Raw genomic sequence first — 26997 nt, forward strand, 5'->3', positions numbered from 1 at the left:
CTGCTCAGTGTTGACTGTTGTTACTTCAAAGTTAACCTACTTACAGCTGCATTCCGGTCTATGCTTGTTGCATTAAATTCCCATAATATCAAGCGCTGAAAAGCAGGATTTTTCATGGTTACTGTCTTCAAACCGAACAACTGAGTCTTACAGTTAGTCTTTCTGTCATTGTAACTAATCTAGTTGTTTTAATTCTAACTGTACAAAACTCTGCCTCGAGTTGACTTTCGCACGCGTTGCGAACACGCGCAAGTAATTGTTTATTTTTGCAACGCGTTATTGCCGTATTTGATTGCACAGAGCACACACATCTGCACGAGGTTTTTCGCCCACTCACTTTTCTCTCTTTTGTTTATAGAAGGCGACGAAAACGCCATTAAGCAATGCAGGCCTCATCTTGTACAGCGTTGCTCGCAATTACAGCTTCTTGTCCTGTCCAGATTCTAGTATTTAGAAGTCCATGGCTAGATCAACTGCTCGAAGTGTGTGTGCGGTGTGCCGAATCATTGCATTGATAAAGATTTATGACTTGCGAGCAAATGTCATTGTAGGCTACTCATTAATTTTAAAATAGTTACAATCAGAGTAATATTGTTACACGAATTTGAAAAAAACAAAACTGCGTTTGTTGTTTTACATTTTTATCCTAAACTAATGCTTTCCGAAACTCATGGATAACTTCTAGTTTTATGGAACCAAACTTCTCATAAGTAACACCTTAGCCTGCTTGAGTAGCTGTTTACATCTTGGTTTGTGTATTTTAGGTCTACAATTGAGTTTGTATTGTGAATATTTTTAGTAGAGAGAAGACAATTGAACAAGCTGCTGAAATTATCTGAAATTTCTAAGTTCAAATTAGGTACTTTTGAAACTGTGGATTTGTGTGAAGTCGCATCACAAATATCATGCAGGCTACATCATAAGTCATTTCGCTTACGGGTGTTTATAAACATGACTCATAAATTACATCCACAAAAAATGCAGCATTTACATCAACAAAGCTAAGTTCGAAGCTCACTTTTTATTGAAGATTGTGTCAATCAATTTGAAAATACATTTTTGGTCCGCCAGCGTCGAAACAATGCAACAGCAAATTGAGGAACATGCGTAAACAAAGGAAATGTGAAATAATTTACAGTCAGCAAATCTACACAAATTTAACGTTTACAAATGTTGAATCAATGTAAAAGGACTGAATTGCTGACTGGGTCCTTATTGTTTGAAGCACAAAAAATACGCGTAAAGGCGACAACATCAGCAAGGCAGCGATTCTGTTTCTGGCCAAAAAAAAATTAACTTTTGACTTCAAAGATAAAAATGATTATAACGAAGCTTCAAAGTTTGTCATAAAAAATATTGCAGAGATACAATAAACATAATCATTTTGTGCCAGATTGTGAGAAGACTTCCTAGATTCTTTCCAAAAATTTGCATGATTGCAAATTATTTTCTGCAATTTTATATTGCCAAAAAATGGCTTCTTTATTGAAACAACATGGCTACAATTCTATAAAAAATTCTTAGGCCTACTACATTGAAGTAATGAAATGTTTTGTTTGATTTTGCTGATGACGTTTTACAACATCCAAGAAGTAAAAAATAATAATGATGAATTATTTTACAAAACCGTGGTTTGCAAGCGCTTCACAAAAATTGTTGGGGAAAATTTACTATTAGACGTAAAACGTTTGTAAAAGAAATTGTCGATTTTCGTATTTATAATGTTTATTGCGCTGTTATCAAATTATTAACAGCCTGTATTGTCTACCTTTGTGGTTGCCGGCCAGCTTAGAGCAGTATGCAAACTACGCGTTTATGGTATTTGCATCGTGTTATGATTCTCGCAAATTTCCCACAAGGTCTTTATTTTTATCGTGATATTTTTGTGCCTTTTTCTGTCCTAAACTTGATGTCACTGAGCAGCACAATCCACATTGGTTTTTAGACTCAGTCTTCATTGGAAATCTTTTGTGTGGTGCATCATTTCAAGTAGTGTCTTCCCCTAAACTGTTACACAAAAAACCGCCCAGAACCAGGTTGATTATGTATCTTACAGCCGTTGAGAGCCCGTTATTGTATGTGTGGAATTATTAGATGTCTGAGTAAATTCATGCCAAAGTCGAGCAAATTCTGCTTTCGGGATCCTTGCCGTTATTTACGGTATTTTTTTTGATAAGTTTAAGCAGCATTTTTCTAAGATAAATGAAGACATCGGTATTGTTCGTCACTTAGATTTAGTTTTCTCAGCATTGTTTATTCATTCTTTGATCCACTAGTTTGTCCCACTTTTGGTATAATCGAATCGTATATAAATGGCGGTCTTCACAATAGCCAGCCTCTTATACATTGGCGCAACGTATTCAGATGTTGAATCAATGATCAAGAAAGCTAATTTGTTGTTTGTCTTATGTGACGCCTAGCTTTATGCGTCGTCTACATTACAAAATATTTTGTAGTGTAGACGAGACATTATCATCTTTATTTTGCGCTCTTTGGAACAACACACAGTGCACTGTGAAACAAAAATGCAGGACATAACAAGTATAGGCAACATAAAGCAGGGAAGGGACATGTAGCCATCGAGTTAGCTGCTACGTGTAAATGGAGCCTATCTCATAATTTTGAGTATATCTCACACTTACTGTTTGCAAAAACGCTATTTCTCCCGCTTCTCCCAAAACCATTTGCAGTGTGATCATGACGATCTATACTACTGGCCTTCCCAACGTGGCAACAGCCAAATAATGTGGGGGCCTATACGAAAATTCAATTTACCAACTGAGATAAGTGTTACAACATATAATCAGCAATTTTCATTGGTTAAGGTTTTTTAGCCGAAAAATTGTAAACATACAGTGCCAAAACGTAATTAGCCTAAGATGTAATATTATTAAATAAGTGGCAAGAAAGCAGGACAATAGCTACATGTTAAGAATACCATGAGAATCAAGATATCAACAGAAACATGGTACCGTACACGAAATCAAGAGTGACCCAACTTTTAAAACACTCAGTATGTTAAAAAATTTGTTTTTTAATCCAGAAGTATTTGTTTGTTAGTAATATTCATGCAAAGACGCCTTTTTTACGCCTAATACCTGTTAGTTGCCAAAAATTAATAGGCCCCCACATTATTTGGCTGTTGCCACGTTGGGAAGGCCAGTAGTATAGATCGCCATGAGTGTGATACATTTCCTCAATTGCAAGTTTTGTCAATGAGAGCATTTCCGTAGAACGTTTATTTCGAAACCAGGTTTTTCGTGTATTTACCCAAGAGAAGATTTCTTATTGTAACGTTTTTTATTCGTCAATGAATATTATCTGCTTGATACAACTATTTTTGAATAGTTTGTGGCCTACATAGCCTACTATTTTGATCGTGGATTGCTATTCTTCGTAGAGCTGATAACGCAAAAAACGTTTGCTATTATTGTTTCTGATTAAAAGCTTTGTAATCACTGGCTGTTCTTTGTAGCATAAGAAATAACGCGCTTTGTACAAAACGGACTATTATAGAATATAGATGAACCCAACCGCTATATAGTCCGTCTTTGCTTTGTATTATTGAGGTCAAACCAAACAAAGGAAAACAAGAGGATGTTTCTCTCTGCTCGCGCATATCGATGCACGAAGCAATTATGAGCTTATGGCTTGTTATCGCAATGTAATCCATTTCACGCTTTGCTGGAAGTTAGCTAGAAGTAGCAAAATTTACCAAAATCTTGAATTTACAAGAAAACTACACAACTTTTAGCATCAAATTTAATATCATCAGATCCGCCTGGCAATTTTAGGAAAAGTCATCAAAAACCAAGTGCATGGCGTTACTGCGCTTCAGGTAATCAAAGGAAATATGAGGGGGCCAAATCTGGCCTCCCTTTGTGGAGCAATAGTGTTAACGGGTCGAAAATGTGAGATTTTGGCAACAAAATAGACAAGAAATGTTTAGGGTTCTTGAGGAACATCTCATCTTCTGAGAGCAAAATGGTTGTCATTTTCAATGCGAGAGGCTAAATAATTTGAAAGAATTTAATTTTGAACAGGTCTAACCTTACTTTTGAACAGGCATTCATATGATCTTTGAAAGCAACCAGTAGATTTGAAATTATGAGTTTAGGTGGAGATGGTAACTTAAGATTGTGAGGAGAGAAAAGTATTCCAGCAGATTTTGTGGCATTTAACACCATTTTATGCCTGACAGAAAAATTTTCACACACATTTATAAGGTCTTTCACACCATCTAGGCTAGGGGAAAAACAGCAAATGTTATCTGCAAAAAGGATGTGATTTAGAAATTTATGACCAACTGTAGGCTACATCCAGCACTGACTTTATTCAATTCAATTGACAAGTCATTAACATATTGTTACGAACAATCGATCCCCAAATCAAACGTCACATAAAACCGTTCAACCGTTAAAGCAGAGACTCCAATCCTAAACGATGCCGTGTAACCGCTAATACCAAAACACAATAGCTCCTAGCCAATGGTAAGTGTATAGTGGCAAATAAGAAGTACGCCCTTGTAGTGAAGCAGGAATGCAGCAGGCTCTGGAACGCCCCAACCTCAGATGGCCATTTGTCAGCCCCCTTCAGCACCAGAGAACTTGCATCTGTCATCAAACAAGTTAAAAGTGGGAAAGCACAAGGGCCCGATAACATTCCTCCAGAATTCTTTAGGCATTGTGGCTCCAAATGTCTGGAATGGTTGAAAAGCTTCTATTCTGCTTGCCTGACCCTCCAGGCCATACATAAAATCTGGCGAAAAGCAACTATAGTGGCACTACTTAAACCAAATAAGCCACCTGATGATCCCAAGAGGTATCGCCCATTATCACTACTCTGCGTCCCATACAAGATTCTGGAACGGCTCCTGCTAACTAGACGAGCCGGTTGTTGATTCCCAGCTACCAAAAGAACAAGCTGGATTTCGGCACAGACGCTATACGACTCATCAAGCAGTCAAGCTGACCGAGGATATTGAGGAAAGTTTCGAGAAGGGCAACAAAGCAGGAGTAATCTTGGTGGACCTCACTGCTGTCCATGACACTGTGTGGCACCAAGGGCTGACCCTAGACCTCCTCTGCATGATCCCAATAGGTAAAGCGATTTCTAGCAAACATTCTGGCAAATTGGACCTTTTTGCTGAAGACGAGTGATTGGCAGTGCAGCCGGCCCCTCCGCTAAAAAAACCGTGATTCGCAAGGATCATGCTTATCACCTCTACTATTTAACATCTAGAGATCCGCCGCCAATGTGTGAGACCGGGCTGGAGGCTTCCAGCTCTACCAAGCCTGCCCCAGTTACCCGTAATATCATCGCCATTGGGATTTGTTTGGTCCTGGTCCAAATTTGAGACAAAGGCCATTCGCTTGTGTGGTTGTTTAAGGTGGTCGTGACTACGCGAGGACTACGCACACATTCTTGGCCAGCTCCATGTTCACTGCGGTCCAATAAGATCGGAACGTGCAGATTCAGGGGAACCGGTTGCAACGGGCTGCCGGGTGCTCTGTTCATTGAGGCCCGCCTTACAGGATGCCTGCCCGTCATTTAACATCTGCATCAGTGACATGCTGGAGAATACGTCACACCAGTACGGCTATGCTGATGATCTGGTACTACTCCATTCTGAAGTACTTGCATGTGGTAGAGGAAGCACTCACAGATGACATGGCCCAAATCGCAGACTACCTAAAGCTGTGGATGCTGAAACTGAGCCTGGCAAAGACCAGTGTCACAACTTTTCACCTTTGCAACATGAAATCTATGCCCCAATTGTCAGTCTCTCTCAATGGAAACCCACTCCCACACAACCCGTGTCCCACATACCTAGGAGTGAAGCTCGACCGACAATTAACCTACAAACACCATGCTGAAGCCCTCCTTGCTAAGCTATCAGCACGCAACAACTTGCTGAGATGCCTAGCTGGAACATCCTGGGGTGCTAGTACATCCACCCTCCGTACAAGTGCTCTTGCACTTGTTTACAACACCTCCAGATATGCTTCTCACGCTTGGTGCCGCAGCGTACACACTTTCAAAATTGACACTGCCCTCAACACCACCATGAGAATAATCACTGGTTGCTTGCTTCCAACTCTCACTGACTTTCTGCCGGAACTATCAGGCATCTCCCAGGTAGACTTCGTAAGGAAAACCACGTACGCACTCTGGTCCTAAAAGCTATGTCAAAGGATGACCATCTCCTCAACCAGATTGTCCTAAACTCGCACTCTCAAAAGCCCCAGCGCTTGAAATCTCGACGCCTGTTTTCCGCCCTTAAAAGATAGGAGGCTCCGCCAACAAATAATTGCCTGTTGAGCCCTGGGTTGAAAGATGTGATGATCAAGGACTCCAATGAGGGTTTATTGTTTGAACACGATTGACAGTTTCTGATATGATTTTTAATCTATCAATCGTGTTCAAACAATGTATATTGTATATCATAATGCTTGACATAAAGAGTTTGTTTCAAAATATAGAAAAATGCAGCCAAACATTTATGAAACATCAATCAATATGCAATACAATATCATTAGAATGTTGTAATGATATTGAAAATATACTTTTTTAGTGGGAGGGGATAAATAAAATTTTAGGGGAGGGATTGCTCTCCAACGTTTTGCAAAGAAAACCTTGGACTTGTTCGCTCAACATATTTATGGGAGCAGACGTTCTCATTTATGAACTTAAACTGCTGCTTGCGTCACCTGCGCATCCCAAGAGTCTGGAGAAGAGCCCTAGTGGTTGCAGTCCCAAAGCCAAGAAGCCACAAGGGGATCCGAAGAGCTACCGTCCCATCTCACTGCTCTGTATCCCCTTCAAGATACTCAAGAGACTTATCTACGCCCGTGTCGAACCGATAATAGACCATCAGCTCCCTCGGGAACAAGCCGGCTTGAGCCACGGAAGATCAACCGTAGACCAGGTCACCCTGATGACCCAAGACATCGAGGATAGCTTCTCGGCAAAAAAGAAGGCTGGCGCCGTGTTTGTCGATCTCACGGCTGCCTACGACACTGTATGACACAGCGGCCTTACCTGCAAACTACTCCGTCTCCTTCCTGACAGGCACATGGTCCATATGATTATGGACCATGTGCAAAACCGCAGCTTTACCCTTTCCACCGGTAGCGGCCGACGAAGTAGACTACGTCGACTCAGGAACGGCGTCCCACAGGGCTCTGTCCTGGCCCCCTCCTCTTTAACACTTACATCTATGACCTGCCTGACACCATCTCCAGGAAGTATGCTTGCGCAGACGACCTGGCTCTCCTACATCCAGCCGGAGATTGGCAGTCAATGGAGAGGAACCTAAGCCAGGACATGTCAACTATATTAACATATCTCCAGAAATGGAAGCTACAGCTCAGCAAGGCAAAGGCAGTGTCGGCGGCCTTCCATGTAAACAACAAGGAAACAAAACGTGAGATCAACATTACCACCGATGACGAACTCTGCCATACTGCGCCGAACCCACCTACCTCGGCGTAACCCTGGACAGGTCACTCACGTACCGACGACACCTGGAGTCACTGCGCAAAAAAATATCTGCGCGCGTTGCACTTTTGAGGCGGCTGGCGGGTTCGGTTGGGGAACTGACGCGAAAACCCTTCGCACAGCTACCTTGGCCCTCGTCCATTCTACCGCCGAGTACTGCGCACCAGTGTGGTGCCGCAGCTCTCACACCCGCCACATTGACACCGCCATCAACGACGCACTACGCACTGTGACTGGATGCCTGCGTCCCACTCCAACGGAATGCCTTCCCATCCTTGCAGGCATCCAACCTGCTGAGCTTCGCCGTAAAGGAGCCATGATTTCCCTTGCTCGTCGCGCACAGGACCCCGACCACCTCCTCCACAGTGCGTTCCAGCGCCTACCTGAAGAACAGCAGCGACTGAAATCAAGAAGCCCATTTGCGCCCGCCACACGACAGCTTCTGAACAACGTTGAAGATCTTGGAATAAGTGCGGCACACTGGACGAACTACACATGGAACACGGAGTGGCAAAACAACACCTCCCGACTCCGTGATTTCCTACCCGACGTCGGTCCCCACCCTCTGGTAATGTCCCTCGCAAGACTTGCGTGGGTCCGCTTAACCGCCTACGAAACGGTGTCGGTCGCTTTCGTTCAGACATGTGCAGATGGGACCTGGCTCCCTCACCGGGATGCGAGTGTGGTGCCACAGACCAAACAGTAGACCACGTCGTCCATGACTGCCCAATCCATCAACTACCACATGGAACGCTTGGACTGAAGGCCCTGGATGACGAGACTGTCGAGTGGCTGATGACCTCATGCCCAAACATATAGTCCAGAAGAAAGCTCATACGACGAAGAAGAACTTAAACAAAAAACGCTTGAGATCAAAACTAAGCGATTCTCGCATACATGATGTTTTATGCTTGTCTACCACCAACCTTGAACCAAATTTGACCTGGGTATTGAAATGTTTTTGTCGTATCCAGGCTTACACCCGGTGGTTGAAGATTTAGATTAAGTGGACGGGAAGCCATGGAAGCCAATCTTCGTGTCCACCTTCAGGCATGCCTTTAAGTGTCCTACCACAGACCCAGCCGCATGCTCTTGAGCGGTGTCGAACCGGCGCCCTTTCGATTGCAGTTCCAGGGTTCTCACCACTCGGCTATGTAGCCGACGGTATTGAAATCAAGACCTCACTTTTATTTTCACATCAACACAGCTGTACTATATGCAAAAATGTTCCCATTCATAATGGAAAAGCTGATAGCAACTTATAGCCTAACTTATCACGTGATATAATTATGCAACTTATTACATATATAACAAAATCCTTAACCTATCTATTGCTTTGTTGTATAAAAATGATATTACATAACACGATATTAGGCTACTATACAGTACAGTATAACAGTAGTCGGACCACTCGGCAACCGACAACTTGGCAAGTGCTTCAACTCAGCAAGTAGGCTACATTTCAGCTACTGCCCAAATCAGCAAATTTTCATCTAGCATCCGATTGTTTATATCTAAAATGTATACAACACAAAAATGTCATTTTATTACCAAACAATTAATTTTTAGTAAAACGTCATAAAATTTCAGTTAATTTTAGCTATGCTACTAATTTTTATGTAACCGATCAAAGTTTTAGACATGGACGTGTTCCACTCAATCGTTTACCCAAATCCGGTTAAACATACAGTACAATCTACCAGACTTACCATATTTGATGCACAATTGCACATTCCCTGACAAATTTGTCTCAGTCGCATTGACAAATTTTTAGGCGACAAACTCATTTATTTTGGCAATCATTGCCTGAGTTTCACATTTATTATGGCAATTATTGCCTAACTTTTTGCTTTGTAGGAATACGTTTCGCGGTCCATCGGTAAAGTCGCAACTCGACTCACCACTTTTTCTCGCTCTTATTATGTAACATCATATTCCCAAATGTGTACTCCATATTTGTTCATAAATCAAACAGTACTTGCAGTTACACTAACTTACAACATAAGCAAATGTTAACTACAGTATAAATATGGAAATACTATAAGATTGCGAAAATAATTGTGTCCGACTCTTCCTTAAGGACGCGCAGTGCTATGAACAACACAAGGTACGAAGTGCAATAAATGAAACTTAATTGATGCTTAAGCGCAGAAGTAAAACAATTTGTTGTAAACAAACTTTAAACTACTCTATTAGTGTTTCTTGGCAGTCGAGTGTATCGCCAATTTCTCGCCAAGGAGATCGATCTCAACTACTCTATTAGTCTATGTCTTAATCATTTTTTAGTCTATGTCTTAATGTCTATGTTTATTTAGTCTATGTCTTCATCATTTTTTAAAAGCGAGAAAAGAGTTTATTCTCCTCTAGACTAGAGAGATTTAAGTAAAATATATAGGCTATTCCTCCTTAGCTAACTGCTCTAGGCTGATGCTGAGCTGCGTCGGAGTCTACCTCGCTTTCTGACCTAGTCTTATTCTGAAACGATCCCTGTTCCATATCTAGAAAGCTAAAACTTCAATTGCTAAGGTAACAGGGATCAGTTGTCAGTAGATGTTACAGAAAATATATTTTGCACTTATTCAGTGCATCTTCAGTTCTCAAAGAGAACTGAAGAATTTGCTCGCAAATGTTAAAATTTGGCATAACCCCCTTGATAAACCCAGCTAATTTCTCTGAATCCGTAGTGTGGAGAAACGTACGTTATAACACATTATCTTTGCTAGCACGTAAGTTATGTGACAACCATGTATTCTCGCCATTTTGGGCAGTTCTAGCACGAATAATATTTTTGATGCAACGATGAAGGCCGCAGGAAGAATGGTTGAGTATCGCATGCGGCCCAATGAGCGGTTGAGAATCACTGACTTAAAGAGAAGAGACACCAAGTTTTGTTTCGGGTTACGACATGTCATAGCGTTGTGTTATGTCACAAATAACATTTAATCTTTATTTTGAAGAATTCAAAGAACTGCGTTTTTTCTTTAGTTGTTTGAATTTACGCAAGACCAAACAACCACGTCAAACGTTATACAAACCAATGCAATTTCTGAAGTCCTGCAAAAGTCTCAGACACATAAAAGGTAAACTGTTACTGTAGGTTAAATATGTGATTCTAAAATCTCAAGTATAACTTAAGACGCACTAGTGTTTTTGATATGCCTATATGTCGCTGTTATAAATACTGTTGACTGTCAAGTAACAGGCTGTGCACAATGTTCTACTCAAACATGAACTAGCGCAATGGTGGCAATGCGCAAGATGTCAATTCCGGCTCCCCAGCCTGAGCCGACCAGACGCCTTAGCAAAGCTGTGCGTGTTGAGATCTTTTTTGCGTAGTGACTCCAAATGACGATAAGTGAGCGACCTGTCCAGGACTACCCATAGATGTTTAGGGTTTGATAAGAAGGACGGCGTTTTTCCATCAGTGTTGATCTTGAGCTCAAGTCCCGGTTGTTCAAGTGGAAAACTGTCGTCACTGTTTTGGTTTCGCTGAGCTTCAATCTCTATCTCTGGAGGTATGACGAAAGTGTCGATATGTCCAGGTTTAGAATCCCTTCTAATGTTTTTCAATGATTTGGCAGGTGTAGAGTGGCTAAGTCATCGGCATAGGCGTATTTTACAGATACTGTGTTTGGCAGGTGGTGAGTGTAGATGTTAAACAGAAGGGGAACCAGGACAGATCCTTGAGGCACACTATTTTTTGAGACGTCATAACCTCTTCAGTTTACAACCCGGTAGTGAGGGTAAAGCTTCTGTTGTAAACTAGTTCCATGATTACGCGGACCTTTTTGTTACTTGATAAGTGCTAACATGTGTATGGCCGAAAATGTTCGTAATTTATAGTTTATCTTCACTTTTTTGTATTATTGTGTTAAATGCCATGTAGTTACTGGGATGTAGTTATAAAGTTAAAAGTTTATAAAATTAAATCGTAAACGTGTTTACTAGAATTATCTCGACAACATATAAAGTAAAACTTTTACTTTTTATTTCAAAATATTCAGCAGAAGTGTAGTGTATAGTATAACTAACTAAAGTTAACGTAAACGTTCTAGGCTACATAATAGTTATTGGTTGCTGTTTAACGTTTATAAAGAATAAAAAAGTAAAACAAAGTGATGCCTAAATGATCAACGTTTGTGATGACAATGCGAATTAACTATGGTACACTATATTACATGCCTGCTAGACGCGCAGTGCAACTTAAAAATTGCTGGCAGATATTTTAAAGTCTCAACAAATGTCCCATGTAACGTGTAACGGACAAAGTACAATCGTTTTATCACTATTTTTATATTTCTGTCAGTCAAACCTACCACTTCATTATCATCAACTATTTTGCCAAGTCTTGAACTAATCTTCATGTAGAGTGTGTGGTATGTCTGTTTGTCGAGAGCGAAGTCTTCCTCTCCACACCTCACAATCCGTTGGGTTGACAGAGTCCATGTTCAGGGCTACAAGATTACGCTAAACAAGGTCTTCGCAAGAGAGTCTTGGTCTATCTTGACCCCATTGTGCTGCAACGCTGACGCATCTTACCAGCGAAATTGAGCTAGTGCTGCGCTCAATGTGCTTAAGCCATCTCATTCTTCCCAATTAGAGGACTTCACTAATGCCTTTTATTTTAAACCGAAGTAAAAGAGTCTGAACCAGATGTTGTCTTCAGGTTTGACTAGGCAGGTCCATGGCAGTGTCATTACGTTGATGATGGCGTATGAGCTTTGTGTCTGTCGGGGAGCAGACGGAGTAACTTGCAGGTAAGGCCGCTATGCCATACGGTGTCATAGGCAGCTGTGAGATCAACAAACACGGCGCCAGCTTCTTCTTAGCCGAGAAGCTGTCCTCAATGTCTCGGGTCATAAGTGTGACCTGATCTACGGTTGATCGTCCGTGTCGGAAACCAGCTTGTTCACGGGGGAGCTGTGGATCTATTACACTAGTCTACAAATTTCAACTTTTTTTTTCAGGTTTGGGTTTTGACAACTGATTTTGACTAATTTTGGGGCGCTGAATCCGAAAATGAACTCAGATTTTCTCTATCACATCAAGTTTTCTTTCTATTGTTGCTATTATTTTATGAAATTGACCAATTTTTACCCTTTTTAGTGCAGTAAAATGTCAAATATAATTATTTTCTGACAGCTATAAACTTTCAAACATAGAGATATTTTTACACTAAATTCATAAATTGGTTCAGATTTCCTCTAAAACAAAAAAATTCCTGTTATGGTAATCGTAATAGGACATAGTGGAGATTGGTAGCGTTGAGTTTTTCCACGCTGGCTTGAACTCCCTGTCTTGGCTTCTCAGGCGTTATCTGTGGGTCAGCTGCTATCTCTGTGCACTCACGTGCACAGTGTGCAGATGGAATATCGTAGGAAGACAGCTGGTGGGAGCAGATTTGACTTAGTAATAAATTCTTGCTTAGTAAGGAAGATTTATTTAGAAGTTTCATAAAGCACATGTACATTGTACAGACCAACATCAGAGTTCAAGCTGAAAAGTGGTTTGTAGAAGGAAAAGGTATTTTCATACTTTATAAGTTTGAGTTCAAGGCGGTTGAGTTTTTGGTATAATGGTGTTTCTGTGGAAAAACTTGCTCTTAGAAAACTACTAACAAAGAAAGGTTATATTTGATCTCAAGCTATGTCTGCTTCCAGCAAAAGAAGAAAATGTTGTAATGATCCGGATATATTTTGTTACATTTGTGGATGCTTCATGTTGAAGTCTCAACAATGCAATATTACCACGTTTGTGAAAAGGGCATATTTTGCTTACTTTAACGTCAAGTTGGGGGACCAGGACAAAAGCTGGGCTCCTCATAAAGTGTGCAAGACCTGCGTTGAATGTCTGAGAAGTTGGTCGCAAGGAAAAGGTTCACAAATGAAATTGGGAATACCCATGATTTGGCGAGAGCAACGAAATCATGTTGACGATTGTTATTTTTGTCTTGTTAGTGTGAAAGGGTATAACAAAAAGAGTAAACATCGTTTGAAATATCCAAATCTGGATTCGGCATTGCGGCCAGTTCCTCACAGTGATGAAAAGCCACTGCCAGTATTTACATCACTTCCAGAACTACACGAAGAGGCTATGTCTTCTTTAGAAGCATCGTTTAGTGAGAGAGAAAGTGAAATTTTTCAACCAGCACCAGAGGATCTGTCAGACAAGCCTTCCCAGTTTAATCAGATGGAGGTAAATGATTTAGTTAGAGATTTGTATTTGCCTAAGCAATCTGCGGAGTTATTGGCATCAAGGCTACAGGAAAGGAAACTTCTCAAAGCTGCTACAAGCGTGACATTTTATCGCAAACGAGAAGAAGAACTGCTTCCATATTTTGCTTCCCACAATGATTTCGTTTATTGCAACAATATAGAAGGGCTTCTTCTAGAAATGGGATTACCACAGTATGATGCAGACGAATGGAGACTTTTCATTGATAGCTCCAAACGAAGTTTGAAGTGTGTTTTACTTCACAATGGTAACGTGTACGGTTCTATTCCGATAGGACATTCGGTGACAATGAAAGAAGAGTATCAGAACATCAAAATCGTTCTTGAAAAGTTAAAGTACCATGAGCATGGTTGGCTCATCTGTGTAGATTTAAAAATGGTGAACTTTTTGCTGGGACAACAAAGTGGCTACACCAAATACCCATGTTTCCTATGCTACTGGGACAGCAGGACCAAGGATCAGCACTGGAACAAAGAAGAGTGGCCTCCAAGGCTCACCTTGACATCTGGAGACAAAAATATCATACGTGATCAGTTAGTTGATATCAAAAAGATCCTCTTGCCTCCTCTTCACATCAAACTTGGTCTCATGAAACAATATGTAAAAGCTTTGGATCATGAAGGAGAGTGTTTTAAGTATATATGTTATGCTTTTCCTGGTCTCAGTGAAGAGAAAAAAAGAGCTGGGATTTTCAATGGACCACAAATCAGGCAATTGTTAAAGGATGAAAATTTTGTAAAATCAATGTTGCCATTCGAGGCTAGAGCTTGGAATGCTTTCGGTGCTGTTGTGAGAAATTTTTTTGCGAACAGAAAAGCAGAAAATTATAAAGATCTCTTAAGGGAGCTACTGATTAGTTTTGAAGATTTGGGATGCAGGGTGAGCATCAAAGTTCACTATTTCAAGAGCCGTGCGGATGAGTTTCCAGAAAACCTTGGGAAAGTTAGTGAAGAACAGGGTAAACGTTTCCACCAGGATATTAAAATTATGGAGGAACGTTATCAAGGTCGGTAGGATTGTCATATGATGGCCGACTATTGCTGGAGTTTTAAAAGAGAAATTCCAGATGCTGCTCATAAAAGAAAGTCCCTCAAAAGAGCATTTTTAAGCTTATAAGTGAAGAATTCATAGTTTATGAAAGCTCTTTTTTGACTGTTTCTGAACTCGCCCTGCCCAAGTCCCTTTGAGTCAATCTTTATTTTGGCACTTTGCTATTTCTATGTGTGTCTTCAGAATTTCTGCACTCCATTGGAATGTCTATGTGCATATTGTGTGAACTGTAGGCTAGGCTATAATTCAGATAATACCTTGTCACTGTCCTATCGACATGTTCGTCAGCATAATGTAGCGTTTGATGTTATTATGGTTGCTCTTTTGCATGCCTATTTTTTATTCCAAGGCATGAAATTTTAATAAAGACAACGCAAATTTGTGTGAATATAATATAGAATGCTTGTTTGCTAATTAAAGCTAGATTATTGCAGGTAAAACAGTGTTTATTGCATCAGAATTCCTTGTTTTGACAACAGAGGGGGGGGGCAAAAATTGATTTTTTTCAAAAATTAGGGATATTTCATATCTCAAAAACGTGATGTGATAGAGAAAATCTGAGTTCATTTTCGGATTCAGCACCCCAAAATTAGCCAAAATGAGTTGTCAAAACCCAAACCTGAAATTTTGTGTAGACCAGTGTTATTGGTTCGACACGGGCGTAGATGAGTCTCTCGAGGATCTTGAAGGGGATGCAGAGCAGTGAGATTGGACGGTAACTCTTCGGGTCCCCTGGGGGCTTCTTCGGCTTAGGGACTGCAACCACAAGGGCTCTTCTCCAGATTCTGGGAATTCTCAGGTGGCGCAAACAGCAGGAAAGGAAGTCTTTTAACCAGGACTTTAAGGAGGCAGCAGCATGGAGTATCAACTCCGGGCATAGGTGGTCAGGGCCCGGGGCTTTACCTGGCTTTATGTGCTGGAGGGCGGCGAAAAATTCTTCCGGGGTGAACTCACCCGAGATGTTGTCCCCGTCTGGGGTTGTTACCCTCCAGAGGTCCGTCATTTCTTGCAAGACGGATCTATCTGATTTACGGTCTCTCGATTTGTATTTCCCGTTCTCCACAAGTTGTGAGGCGATGGAATTTGCTGAAACGGGACATTGTTGACGAGAGGCACGTGATCTACCAGTTAGGTTGTTCAGTGTACTCCATGCTATGCGGCTGGAGTGCGTGAAGTCGATTGACTCAACGGCTTCTGTCCAGCGCTCCTTCCTCTTTAAGTCCAGCCTTGCCAGCAGTGCTGTGGCTGAGCTGTTGGTGTCATTGCCCTGAGGGGCGTGGAGGAAGTCGGAGTAGAGGCTTTCGCACTCCTTATCCCAGCACGGTATGTAGGTCTTTCGTCGGCCGCGGGATATGGATTGTTTTGCCGCTGATGTTATTGCATCACAAAAGTCCTGGTAGACTTCTTCCACGTTGTTGGTTTGAGGAGATGGGAGATACTGTGTGGCTTCATTGGTGAGGAGGCTATAGTACTCCCAGTTAGCCATTCTGAAGTTCCATCGATTCACAGGCTTGCTCGGGACAGGCATTATGAGCGTTGGAGCCGTGATAATCGAGGGTCGATGTTGGGACCTGGGGAACTTCTTTAGCACACGTCTGTCCGATTAGCAATTATCGGGGTCATCACTTGCGAAAGCCAGATTGGGGTTTGTACCAGTGTTCCAGCGTCCGGAGAAGAAGCTCGCTGCACCCTTGAGATCGTGCAGTAGGGTGAGGTTATTATTGGCGGACCATGAGGCCAGGCTTTCTCCGTCGGTGTTGGTGGTGTTGTAGCCCCAGTCAACGTGGTGGCAATTAAAATCGACAGCATAGAGGCTGGGTTGGGGGAACACTGGGATGGCTGTTGGTGTTAAGCGTGAGGGTGGTGGCTTATAGACATTGATGATGTGATAGCCTGATATGTCTATGCATAACCACTCTATCTCCGATTGGGCACTGGACTGGTCTATTGGCGTCCAGCTCAGTTGCTCATGGACAAACATGGCGAGGCCGTGTTTCCTGCTGATGGTTGCGCCTGCGAGTGTGAAGTTGGGTAATACCAACTTATCCACAGATGTGCAGTGGGTCTCCTGGAGGAGAATAACGAGGGCCTGATGTTTTGTGGCCAGATACTCGATGATGCTGAGCTTGCTGGCCGTAATGCCCTCGGTGTTCAGCTGCAGTACGGTGGGTCGTCGGTACTTTTCTACAGAGGAGCTGCCGCGCCCTGAGAAGGACGTTTCCCTATCCACCCTGGGCTGAACCTGGGCCTGGTTTGCTCGAGTGTGACAAGCTTCGCTTCGCATATCTTTTTTCTTAAAGATATGGTACTGACGGGAGGGACCACGAGAAGGTGCTTGTTCTTCCCCCCCGTTATAGGCGCTTGATGGTGATTGCTAATGTTGCCTCGCCTTCGGATCTATAGAGCACGACATTCCTCACACAGCTAGAGTAAACTTCAGATTACAGCAGGAAGTCGCTTGCTTGTGAGAAAAGGGAGGAGTTCTCCGGATTTTTTCCTGGTTGACTTGCACCACTTTATGACTGTAAGCTCACACCCCGCTCCAGAAGACATGGTATCTCTAAGGTAGCAAAATTTAGCTACCACGTCAAGTCCGTCACCTTCATTTTTGATTACTGTCCTGAATCTGGTCTGAGTAGATTGTTAATTACATTACAATTCTTGTGGACTCAGTGAGAGCAGTTGGTTCAAAAGAGTTTCTTTTGGTCCCACTTAAGCATAGGCTACTGAGAAAAGATGATTTACGATGAGTTAGAGTTGGAGGGTGACTTCAGTTAGCTAGTAAAATAGCTAAAATGAATTCTCTCAGTTGTTCGTGCATTTGTGCAAGTACATTGTGGTGCTTACAGATCTTTCTCAGTTTAGTTTGTGCAGCGGACAAATTTTTTCTGTCTGCGACATCAATAGTTCACAGGATCATTGAAAATTAGCAGGATCAGGAAAAGACATTTTAAATTTCCGAAGCAATCAGATCAGGACTTACATTTGTTGCAGCAAGACAGGATCAAGGCCTTGAAAACGTAATCCAAACATCTCTGGTCTGCAACAAGTTTTCTTCAAAATCTTCCAATATCTCGTTTTTATAAAACATTTCAGCAACATTCACAGATATTTATGTAAATATAAATGTACATGCAGAAGTTTATTGGCGAATCCAGAACTCCCTCGTTGTTGCTTTCCGACATAAAAATCAACTACAAAACACAATACACCACTCTGCTTGTTTTATGAGATAAACTGAGTTTTGTCAGACATTTTCTCACTTGACCTTAAAAGCAGCAGTTACATTATCCTCTAAAGTTCTACAAATCGCAAACCTTTCTACAAAAAGTGAGATCTTAACGGTTTGTCCTGTGGTGGGGATGGGGTCGGTTCAGGCTCAGTACTTTACAAAGCAATGTTACTAAAGAATTACGTAATCAATGACATTGAAATTTTACTAATTTTCCTAAAAAATATTAAAGTGTTTTTTTCTGCGTGACATGACGTTGCTACTCTATACAGTTTTTGAGATATGCCATGATTTTCACAGCATAGGCCTACTTTGATATTTTAGCTTGCTACTACCTTGTTTTTTTGTATTTTTCTCAAATTACAGTATATGGAATAATAAGGTTTCTGAGGGTCGCAATGCGTGTAACTGCGACGCAAATACATCATGAGTTGGTTTTGCTGTAAAGCTTTCAATCGCAATGATTACGCCTTTTCTTTGCAAACTCGAGTTTTGAGTTGCTTTATTGAATCTTTTAATTACATCTAAGTTTCTTTGAAATTATGAGAGAGCATACAATAAACCATGCTGAAAAAGAAGATGTGATTTTACATTTTTTTCTATGACCAATACATTTTGTTTCAAACTTATAATAATGTACAATAGAAAACTTCTTGACAAACTCAGTATATCTAATAAAACAAACAAACTGATATGCTAAGTTTTTTGTTGATTTCTTGTCGGCAAGCAGCAACTAGCGAGTTCTTGATTGGCCAATAAACTTCGCCATGTACACTTACATAAATATTTATGGATGTTAGTGAAATACTTTATAAAAACGAGAGATTAAAAGATTCTGAAGAAAACGTGATATCGGCCATCTAAGCTGCTATGCTTTTGTGGAAAAAACACGCACAGCTGATATTGCTTTGAAAAACATTGCACATATTGTATCAGCATTGAATTTCTTGATTCCGTTTCTCTAACCGACTGTTCTGTCAATAGCACTGTTTTAATGTTTTTTTCTTGTGTAAGTTTGTGTTTTATTAACAATTTTTGTTGTAACGTCGGTAAACAATATTATTTTTTTCTACAATTTGGTCACGCAACATTTATTTTATGGTATTATCTAAATACTGACAAGCCAATACCAATCTACGCAACTACATAATCGTCAATTTATTCTCCTGTGTTTTAGCTGTTTTTCAGAAGCGTACCCTTGTACTAACTAAAAATGGTCGAGGTCGTTTCATCACTTTTATGTACGTTCTACCAAACGTGACCGCTGCTCACAAATCCTCATTCAATCTATAATAATAATAATGTTATGGTTTTTATTGTCGCTCTACAACTTTTATGGTCTTTTAGCGACCGGGCTCAGTTTTCATTTTATATCAGGTTTACGATGTCATTACATTATTTACATTATACAGTATTATTCTCACTGCGTGACGCAAGAAAGAATATAATCGGTGCCGTTTTTGGTTATTAAGTCTTCGGTTTGACCCGACTTGGAATCGAACTCAGATCTACCAACACCAGAGCCAAAGGCGATAACCAGTCGGCAACTAAGCTAATGTCTTCAGCATTTAAACTTCTTACCACACTATTTCCTCACTACACCTTGTTGTGTCGTGCTTCATTGCTAACGTGCTTCACTTATTTTTTACCTTTAAATAATGTTCAAGTATTTTACTAAATGGGATCAGTACTGACATTGGTCGAAAGTTAGTGGGATTTTGAACTTGAAGCGCGAATAAATGAACTTGTACACGACCTTTGAACACAGAAAGAAGGGAGTTTTAGACTTAAGATAAAAAGCATAACCAACTTTAAATGTTTTATACACGGGAATAATATCACTGTTGAACTTCAGTTTAATAAAATTAGACATATTCTTGACAAAACGTTTGGATTCTTTACCAATAAAAGGGAGAGTGAGAAAGATTTTTAATTCGCGTTCACGTTCCTCCGTCTGATAGTACGTAGAACTTGAATCCAAAACGCGGACTGTACATACAGTACATCGGTATGTCCACGCGACATTTGCTACAATAGTGAGGGAGCATTTGGATTTAACTGCTCTCAACAGAAAAAAAGCGCTATTAAAGATCATATACTCCATTGTCTGACTTGTTCAAACAATAATAACCATCCCTGGAGTCTTTTAAATTTGTACGTAAATGCTTCACCGAATTTGATACTAACATCCATGAGGCTGTGCTCATAAAATCTTGCAATCCTCGCCTCAATAGGCAGCTGTTTGCCGCAGGCGCCTCCTATCTCCTAAATGTCTTCACGTATTTTTGCGTCATTGATTTGTGTTTTTCGCAATTAAGCGTCATATGATTTTGCCTCTCCTCTCTGCCTTACCGTTTCATTCTTATAGGTTTCTGTTTTTGATTTTTATGTATGTAGATCAGATCTGTAATTTCAATTAATTTATGAAGAACATCAGTCAGTTCTTGAGAGATCTAGGACAATTTCTTACCAGACAAGTGCCCCCCGGACAATTGCCCTCCCTCCCGGACACTTTCTTCTATCGAAGAGTGCAGTAAAGTTTTTTCTTAATTAGCGCTAACAGTTTGATTCTTATTTGGGACAGAAAGATATATAAACGTCGCCACTAGAAATGTAAATTATGAGCGATTCCTCTTAAAAAGTCATGTGCATTGCGATTTTCATAGTTTTCTACAATGGTTGCAATGCGCGCTGAACAGTCTTGATAGCGTTTTTTTGATCGGTAGTGCAGGAAATCCTGCAACTATTTAGTTAATTGTTACTGTTGCTAAAGCCTGATCGCTCTTTAATGCGTCTGTAGCGGACGTCGTAAGTCCAGATTATCCACTCATACCTAGCTTTGAGTATTTAGCCTACAGCAACATTCTCAGCGTGGTAGTGCGGTGGGAATGACCAGAGAACAATATCTAGCCTTCTTGATTACACGCATGTGTTGTAAAACTCTTGATTCTCTCTTCTGATTGGTTGTGTTTGATTGATCTTGCGTGCTCTGCGCAAAGTCAACGTGTTGGCTTCTGGCGTGATTCACGAAGCTCTTGTTCACATTTCTCTTTGTTCACTTTTCAGTTATATTGTGAGGGTTGTTGCAAAGAGTTTAGGTGCTTACTTTATGTTTATGTTAATCTATGTTTTATAAAGCCTTTGTTATGGCAACCTTATTAAGTAAATGAAGTACGTCAATTTATAAAACATAGCTTTTGAAAAGATAAATGGATAAAGTGTTGAGACCAGAGAAATTGGATATTGATCCAAGCGAGAAGGAACCAAAATGGGCATGGCAGCATTGGATAAGGACTTTTGAGACTTTCTTAGTGGTTTTGCCCCAAGAAAATTTAAACAAGTTCAGTGTTCTATTCAATTATGTGTCTCCACGAGTGTATCGCTTTATTAGCAATGCCACTTCGTACGAGAAAGTTGAGCTTCAACTTGAGAAAATTTTCGTTCAGCCAAAAACGAAATATATGCTCGCCATGTACTTGTAACTCGAAATCAACACTGTTCCGAAACCATTGCAGCATACTTGCGTGCATTAAAAGAGTTATGTAAAGACTGCAATTTTTGTCAGATCTCAGAAAAAGAATGCGAAAACGAATATATTACAGATGCATTCATAAGAGGAATAAATTCTTCGTGGATCCGTCAGAGAGGCTCCTTAAAAATAAAACAGAGATGGAAGATCAAGCAAATCCTTAGAAGCAGCTGTAAAGGATTCCCAATCTTATGCAACTCAGAACGCTATTAATGCCATCTATCACGAACAACCAGTCGTGGAAGATGTTTCGGAAAAGACTCTGTCGGCTTCTATCAATAAAGAACAGTGTATGTTTTGTGGGAGAGCAAGGCATTGTAGATCTGTATGTCCAGCTAAAGAACCACATTGTTTTAATTGCCAGAAAGGACATTTTGCTAATGTTTGTCGTGCAACGAAAAGTGCTAATGTTATAAAAACTAAACCAATTAAAATATCTGTTTCCATTTCTTATTCTACAATCGGAGCAAGTTTCAAACAGTATACTCCACCAAGACGTACGCTTGGATCTGTAAAAGGTTTTGTTCCTAGTTGTCTTTCAAAGTCGGCGGTCCCTGTTGTACTGGGTGACAAAACTGTTTCTGCGTTGTTTGACAACAGAAGTTCTGAGAGTTTCATTCACCCTCGCATCGTAAAGTCCTTTAATTTTAATTTGGTCCCACAAAGGAACACAATAGCTTTGGCATCTTAGAAATGTTTCCCTGAACTTTTGGGTTATGGGTGAAAACAAATGAAATCAACACAAAATTTTGCATTTTAAAACCTTGACGACACCGATTGTGATGAAAATCACATCATTAGTAAAAATGTATGAAACAATCATTTTCCCAAAATTTTGTCTTTCTACGTCGAGTACTTTTCGAGATAGAGTGGTTTGAAATTTTAGTCATTTTCACCACTTGATGGCGCCATTTTTCACATTTTAACCCATATCTCGGCCAATTTTCATTGTAGAGACATGGTTGATAGCTCATTTGAAAGGTAATTTTAAGCTCTATCAATCTATTTAAAAATAATGAAACTTTATTTAATAATGAAAGAGGAATGTTGTGTTCTTGGTTGTAAACTTCCGACGAGCACAGCAAAAATATATATTTTCAAAATCAAAATTTTTTTTATTTTTTTTTAAATTTGATTCTTCTTCTACAGCCATGCAAAATATTGCGTTGTGTTTTGACCATTCTGTGTGTTTTTTAATAATTTTACTTTCCTTAGTCAATTTTTTTTTGTTTTGTTTATCCTTACTAAATTTTTTATACGTATCTGCAGGATACCTTACATGGGAATTAGTAACAAGCTAAATGCTGAGATATCTTAATTATAAATAAGTACAGCTTCGATGAAGAGGAGGTCTTCAACTCTTCATACAGTGTGTCTTTAATATAATTAAGCAAGAAGAGACTGGGAGTTATACAGAGGCAGATGATTTAAATTATTTCTATATTTTTGCAATGCTGCAACATTTTGAAAAATACAAATTCAGCTTGAGGAATGAAGTTGGCTACTGTAGCAGTTTGTATTGCGTGTGTCAGGAAATCTTTAAATAATATTATACAACATAGCTTTTTGTAGGTTCTAAAGATGAAATCCAATAGCCAAGATATAATGATAAAAATTCATGATTAAGCAATGACATTGTCGACCGTTACCTTCAGAGGTTAACTATAAGCAAATATAAATAATTTTAGTGGACATAACTCGCTACTAGACTACTAATAAAATATCCAAACAGTAAAAGCTGGTCACTTTATTTGAACAAGTCAAAAATATGCAATATACATACATTACATCAATGTTCCCTCCAAGGTTTTAATAATATTAATTTCTGTTACAGGGGAAATCCACTCAAAGCTAACTGTAGTTTATAAAATACTAAAAAATCCACACTTTACAAACATGCCAATGAAAGTTATGCAACTTTATTTGATTGGAAGCAATCATCAAATCAATTTTGGCGATTAGAAGGTGTGCTTACGTCCATAGGCGCCTAACCCGTGGGGCCGTGGGGGCCAGGCCCCCACGCATATTTATGCGTGGAAGCAACTTTTTATGCTGCATTGATACATAAAACAATAGATGAACTAGCGATCGACAGCAGGAAAACATTTTTAAATGCAAACCGCAACAGCTTCGCGCTAAATAATCACTAGAACGAGTAGCGATGCTACAATCCCACACCAGACAAAAAAAATCTGTCATTTTTATGACTGATTTTTAATTTAATGACTGATTTTGCTGCCTGAGATATAGCAAAAATCTACCATATTGCGTCGATTCAATGTCATCAGATGTTGAATGCACCCAAAAACAACATAATTTGCTACGTTGACGCAGCGTGCGTTTAGCTTTATGCACATGCAAACAGACTCGATGTCGCTTTCGAAAGTCGAAACCTCTGCAGAGAATTGTCGCGGCAGTGAATCGCTGGCTGTGAAAATAAACTTGAAGTCTTGGCCCGAGGTTACCACTAACCAACGTAACAAGGGCTGGTACAAACCGCATTGCCCACAGTCGCACAAGCGGCATAATCAACATAACAACGGACTCGCGCAAACTGCATGGCGCAAACTGCATGGCGCACACACGTCCGTTGCCATGGAAACCCGATCAAAGGCGGGGAATATGCGCATCTTTTGTTTCATCTGCAACACGAAAACGGGCGTATTACAGCGAATTGAAACTTGAAAGCTGGTCAGCCATAAGTTGCGATATTGTAGTGAAAAGGGAGCAATGTCAAGTCGAAAACTTAATCAAACGTCTCTCCGTAACTATTTTTCAAGAGCTGTTTACGGATGTCAGCAACTTTTAAATTTATTCAAGGTGACGTGCTGTTGAATTATGTAAACATGAATGATTTTGCTTGCAACAGGTATATTTTCAAGCGTATGATCAAGTTAGTATTTTCATTCCATTTACAGACAATACCTTTTAGTAAACCTTTTCGTCTCTTGTTTCATGCTAATAAATCAAGTTCGTTGCTAAACTTTATGTTGTGCTTAGCTTAAGAATCGCAGTCCATCAACCGCTAGCCAACGCAGACGCATAGCATGTGTTTTGGTCGAGTTTTGTTTATAATAATTAACGGTAGGTCGAACGTAGCGATAACTCCGAGTGTGGCAATAAAAGCAATTCTAGTGTGACGACATAATTACGTCATCCATCTGCATGACATTTCGCTGAATTTACGTTGCTGCTGATGAAACACGCTTTCGCCCCCACGGCCAAAAAAATAGTTAGGCGCCTATGCTTACGTCATTGGGTGGGCATGGCTCTATACTTTGCATGCAAAATTGTAACATTATCGCAAAAACAAAAGTTCTGGCACAAATTCCAAGCAGCAGCTATTTCATAGCAATGCATTAACTTTCATTTTAAACCACGAAAATCGAGTACCAGTATGCCAAAAGTACGAACACTGAATCTTTGTTATGTGATCGTACTGTTAATTTGCATGCAAAGTAGAAAGTACCGGTACTGTATAGGGCTATGCCCACCAAATGACGTAGACACACCTCCTAATCAACAGAATTGATTTGCTGATTGATTTCAAATGAAAGTTCTAAGTTGCACAAAACCTTTAAAACTTTTAGATGTAGTCCTAGAATATTGCTTAAAATACATATTTTACATAAATAACTGACTTTGGTGGGAACACTGCATTACACGTTAGTTCACTGTTCAAGTTGCAATTGAATTTTTAAAGCTAGCATCTGTTCGGCATGCAACAACTCGTTGTTGGTGAGGGAATATGTCCTTCCAGAGCTTGCAGTAGTTTGAGGATCCACTGATGAAAATAGAGAATTGCGTGGCACTATCAGAACACCATCTTTTCTTGGCAATGAATATGATGATACAGGACCATGTGGAATGTAGATGCAGAAATTTTAGTTCAAGCTCGTCATTACTCATGAACTTCTTCTAAACATATGCTAGCCACCAATTCTTCTCATACACACAATACACATGTAACATATATATGAGGTAATTTCTTCCCATTGTAAAATTTTTGAACTGTGTTTGTTGTTGATTGTTAAGGTGAAAAAATTGGATGACGATGAATATTCTTTGACTATCAGCTTCTCAGTAGATTTTGTCAGTGGTTCAAAGAAATGTAATTTTTGTGTACCTGGAATCGGGTTTGCATAGGAAAACTTTTCTTCAAGGTCCGATGCATGTCGTTTAATTTCTTCATTTCACTTATTGTTAAGCTCTTTTCTGCCCAAACAAAGAGTTGCGTTGGTGTTTGAATGTTGTCATCAGACACTCTTTGTAGGCTGGCTTTGGCAGCCAAGTGTTTTATGGTACCTCCTACTCCATCACAGCGGCCTTTTCCATGTGATGGTAAAATAGATTGCCTGTTTTACAAGAAACTTAAAAGATTGCAAATATTTGAATAGATGACGTTGAAAGGTGTGAACAGTTACAGCATTGTGTTGAAGAGTATCAGAAATTAGGGCCAAACAAATGTGTTTCAGAGAAGTACCGTAGATGGATCTTCAGCAGTAGGGAAATTGTGGTAAATTACAATGGGTGAACGGTAGCCTGCATGTTTGTCCATGTCGAATGATAACTTTGAGCAGCATCTTGCACAAAAAAAGAGTAATTTTCAGCAAAAACACCCAAAATTATAACAGAGCCATCAATTTGTTGTTTCATTCGATTCAAACTTGCAGATTGTTGCTTAGCTATAAAATCATGTCTTTGAAGGATCCATAGTTTTTCCAACAGGCTCTCTACAAATTTGTCTAGGGGTCTATTAAGGTTTCCAAATGTGTGCGGTCAACAGTTCCGTTGTTTTTATTTATTTATTTCAACAGACACCCATGCTTTGTATGTGATTGAATCAACGAGCAGGTTTTCTTCAAATATTTCCGTGATCATACGTTTAAGGTCATTGATATGACTACTTTTATCGCATAGGCTAGTCCAAGAAAACATTTTGGTTGAGCACTGAGCAGGGTTGCAAGCTAGGCGGGCAAGTAGGTGTTTGTAGCTAACTATTGTAAAGAAATGATTCAAATTAACTTTTGAAGCATTGTTTGCACGATGGAAAGAACACAACCGTATTTAATGTGTTGCCAAACATCATGGCTATCGATTTTATGCTGGCTTAACCAGCGCAAACTATGCAATAGCCAATAGGTAATGTATTTTTACATCTGACTGATAGTTTTGTAGTAGAAAGCAAACATTGTTTCAGTAGATCAAGATTCTAGAATCTAGAAGGCACACTGCATTGTATATGACAACCTGAAATCCACATACCATGCATGCCCCTTGCCTAGTGTCCTTTCAAGATAGCTACAGTACAGACAAGATAGGCTATACAATGCATCCTAATAGGCTACAATGTCATGCAGAGCAAACTATGGTGAATTGTTAGAGCAAGGAAAATAAATTGATTGAAAAACACACAGAATGGTCAAAACACAACACAATATTTTGCATGGCT

At 40.0% G+C, this 26997-nt stretch overlaps 1 protein-coding gene across 1 annotated transcript in view; it reads left to right on the plus strand.

Moving 5' to 3' along the window:
- LOC145770974 (uncharacterized) overlaps nucleotides 1-21875 on the plus strand; it is a 93178-nt gene extending 71303 nt beyond the window's left edge. Inside the window, exons 8-9 of the mRNA XM_082582715.1 lie at nucleotides 10486-10580; nucleotides 21619-21875. Of these exons, the coding sequence (XP_082438841.1) occupies nucleotides 10486-10580; nucleotides 21619-21709 (186 nt within the window). The 3' untranslated portion in view covers nucleotides 21710-21875. The remainder of the gene's footprint in view (nucleotides 1-10485; nucleotides 10581-21618) is intronic.
- The last annotated feature ends 5122 nt before the right edge of the window (nucleotides 21876-26997 follow it).

The sequence above is a fragment of the Aplidium turbinatum genome, chromosome 5 (assembly GCF_918807975.1).
Source record: "Aplidium turbinatum chromosome 5, kaAplTurb1.1, whole genome shotgun sequence".
Classification (NCBI taxonomy): Eukaryota; Metazoa; Chordata; class Ascidiacea; order Aplousobranchia; family Polyclinidae; genus Aplidium; species Aplidium turbinatum.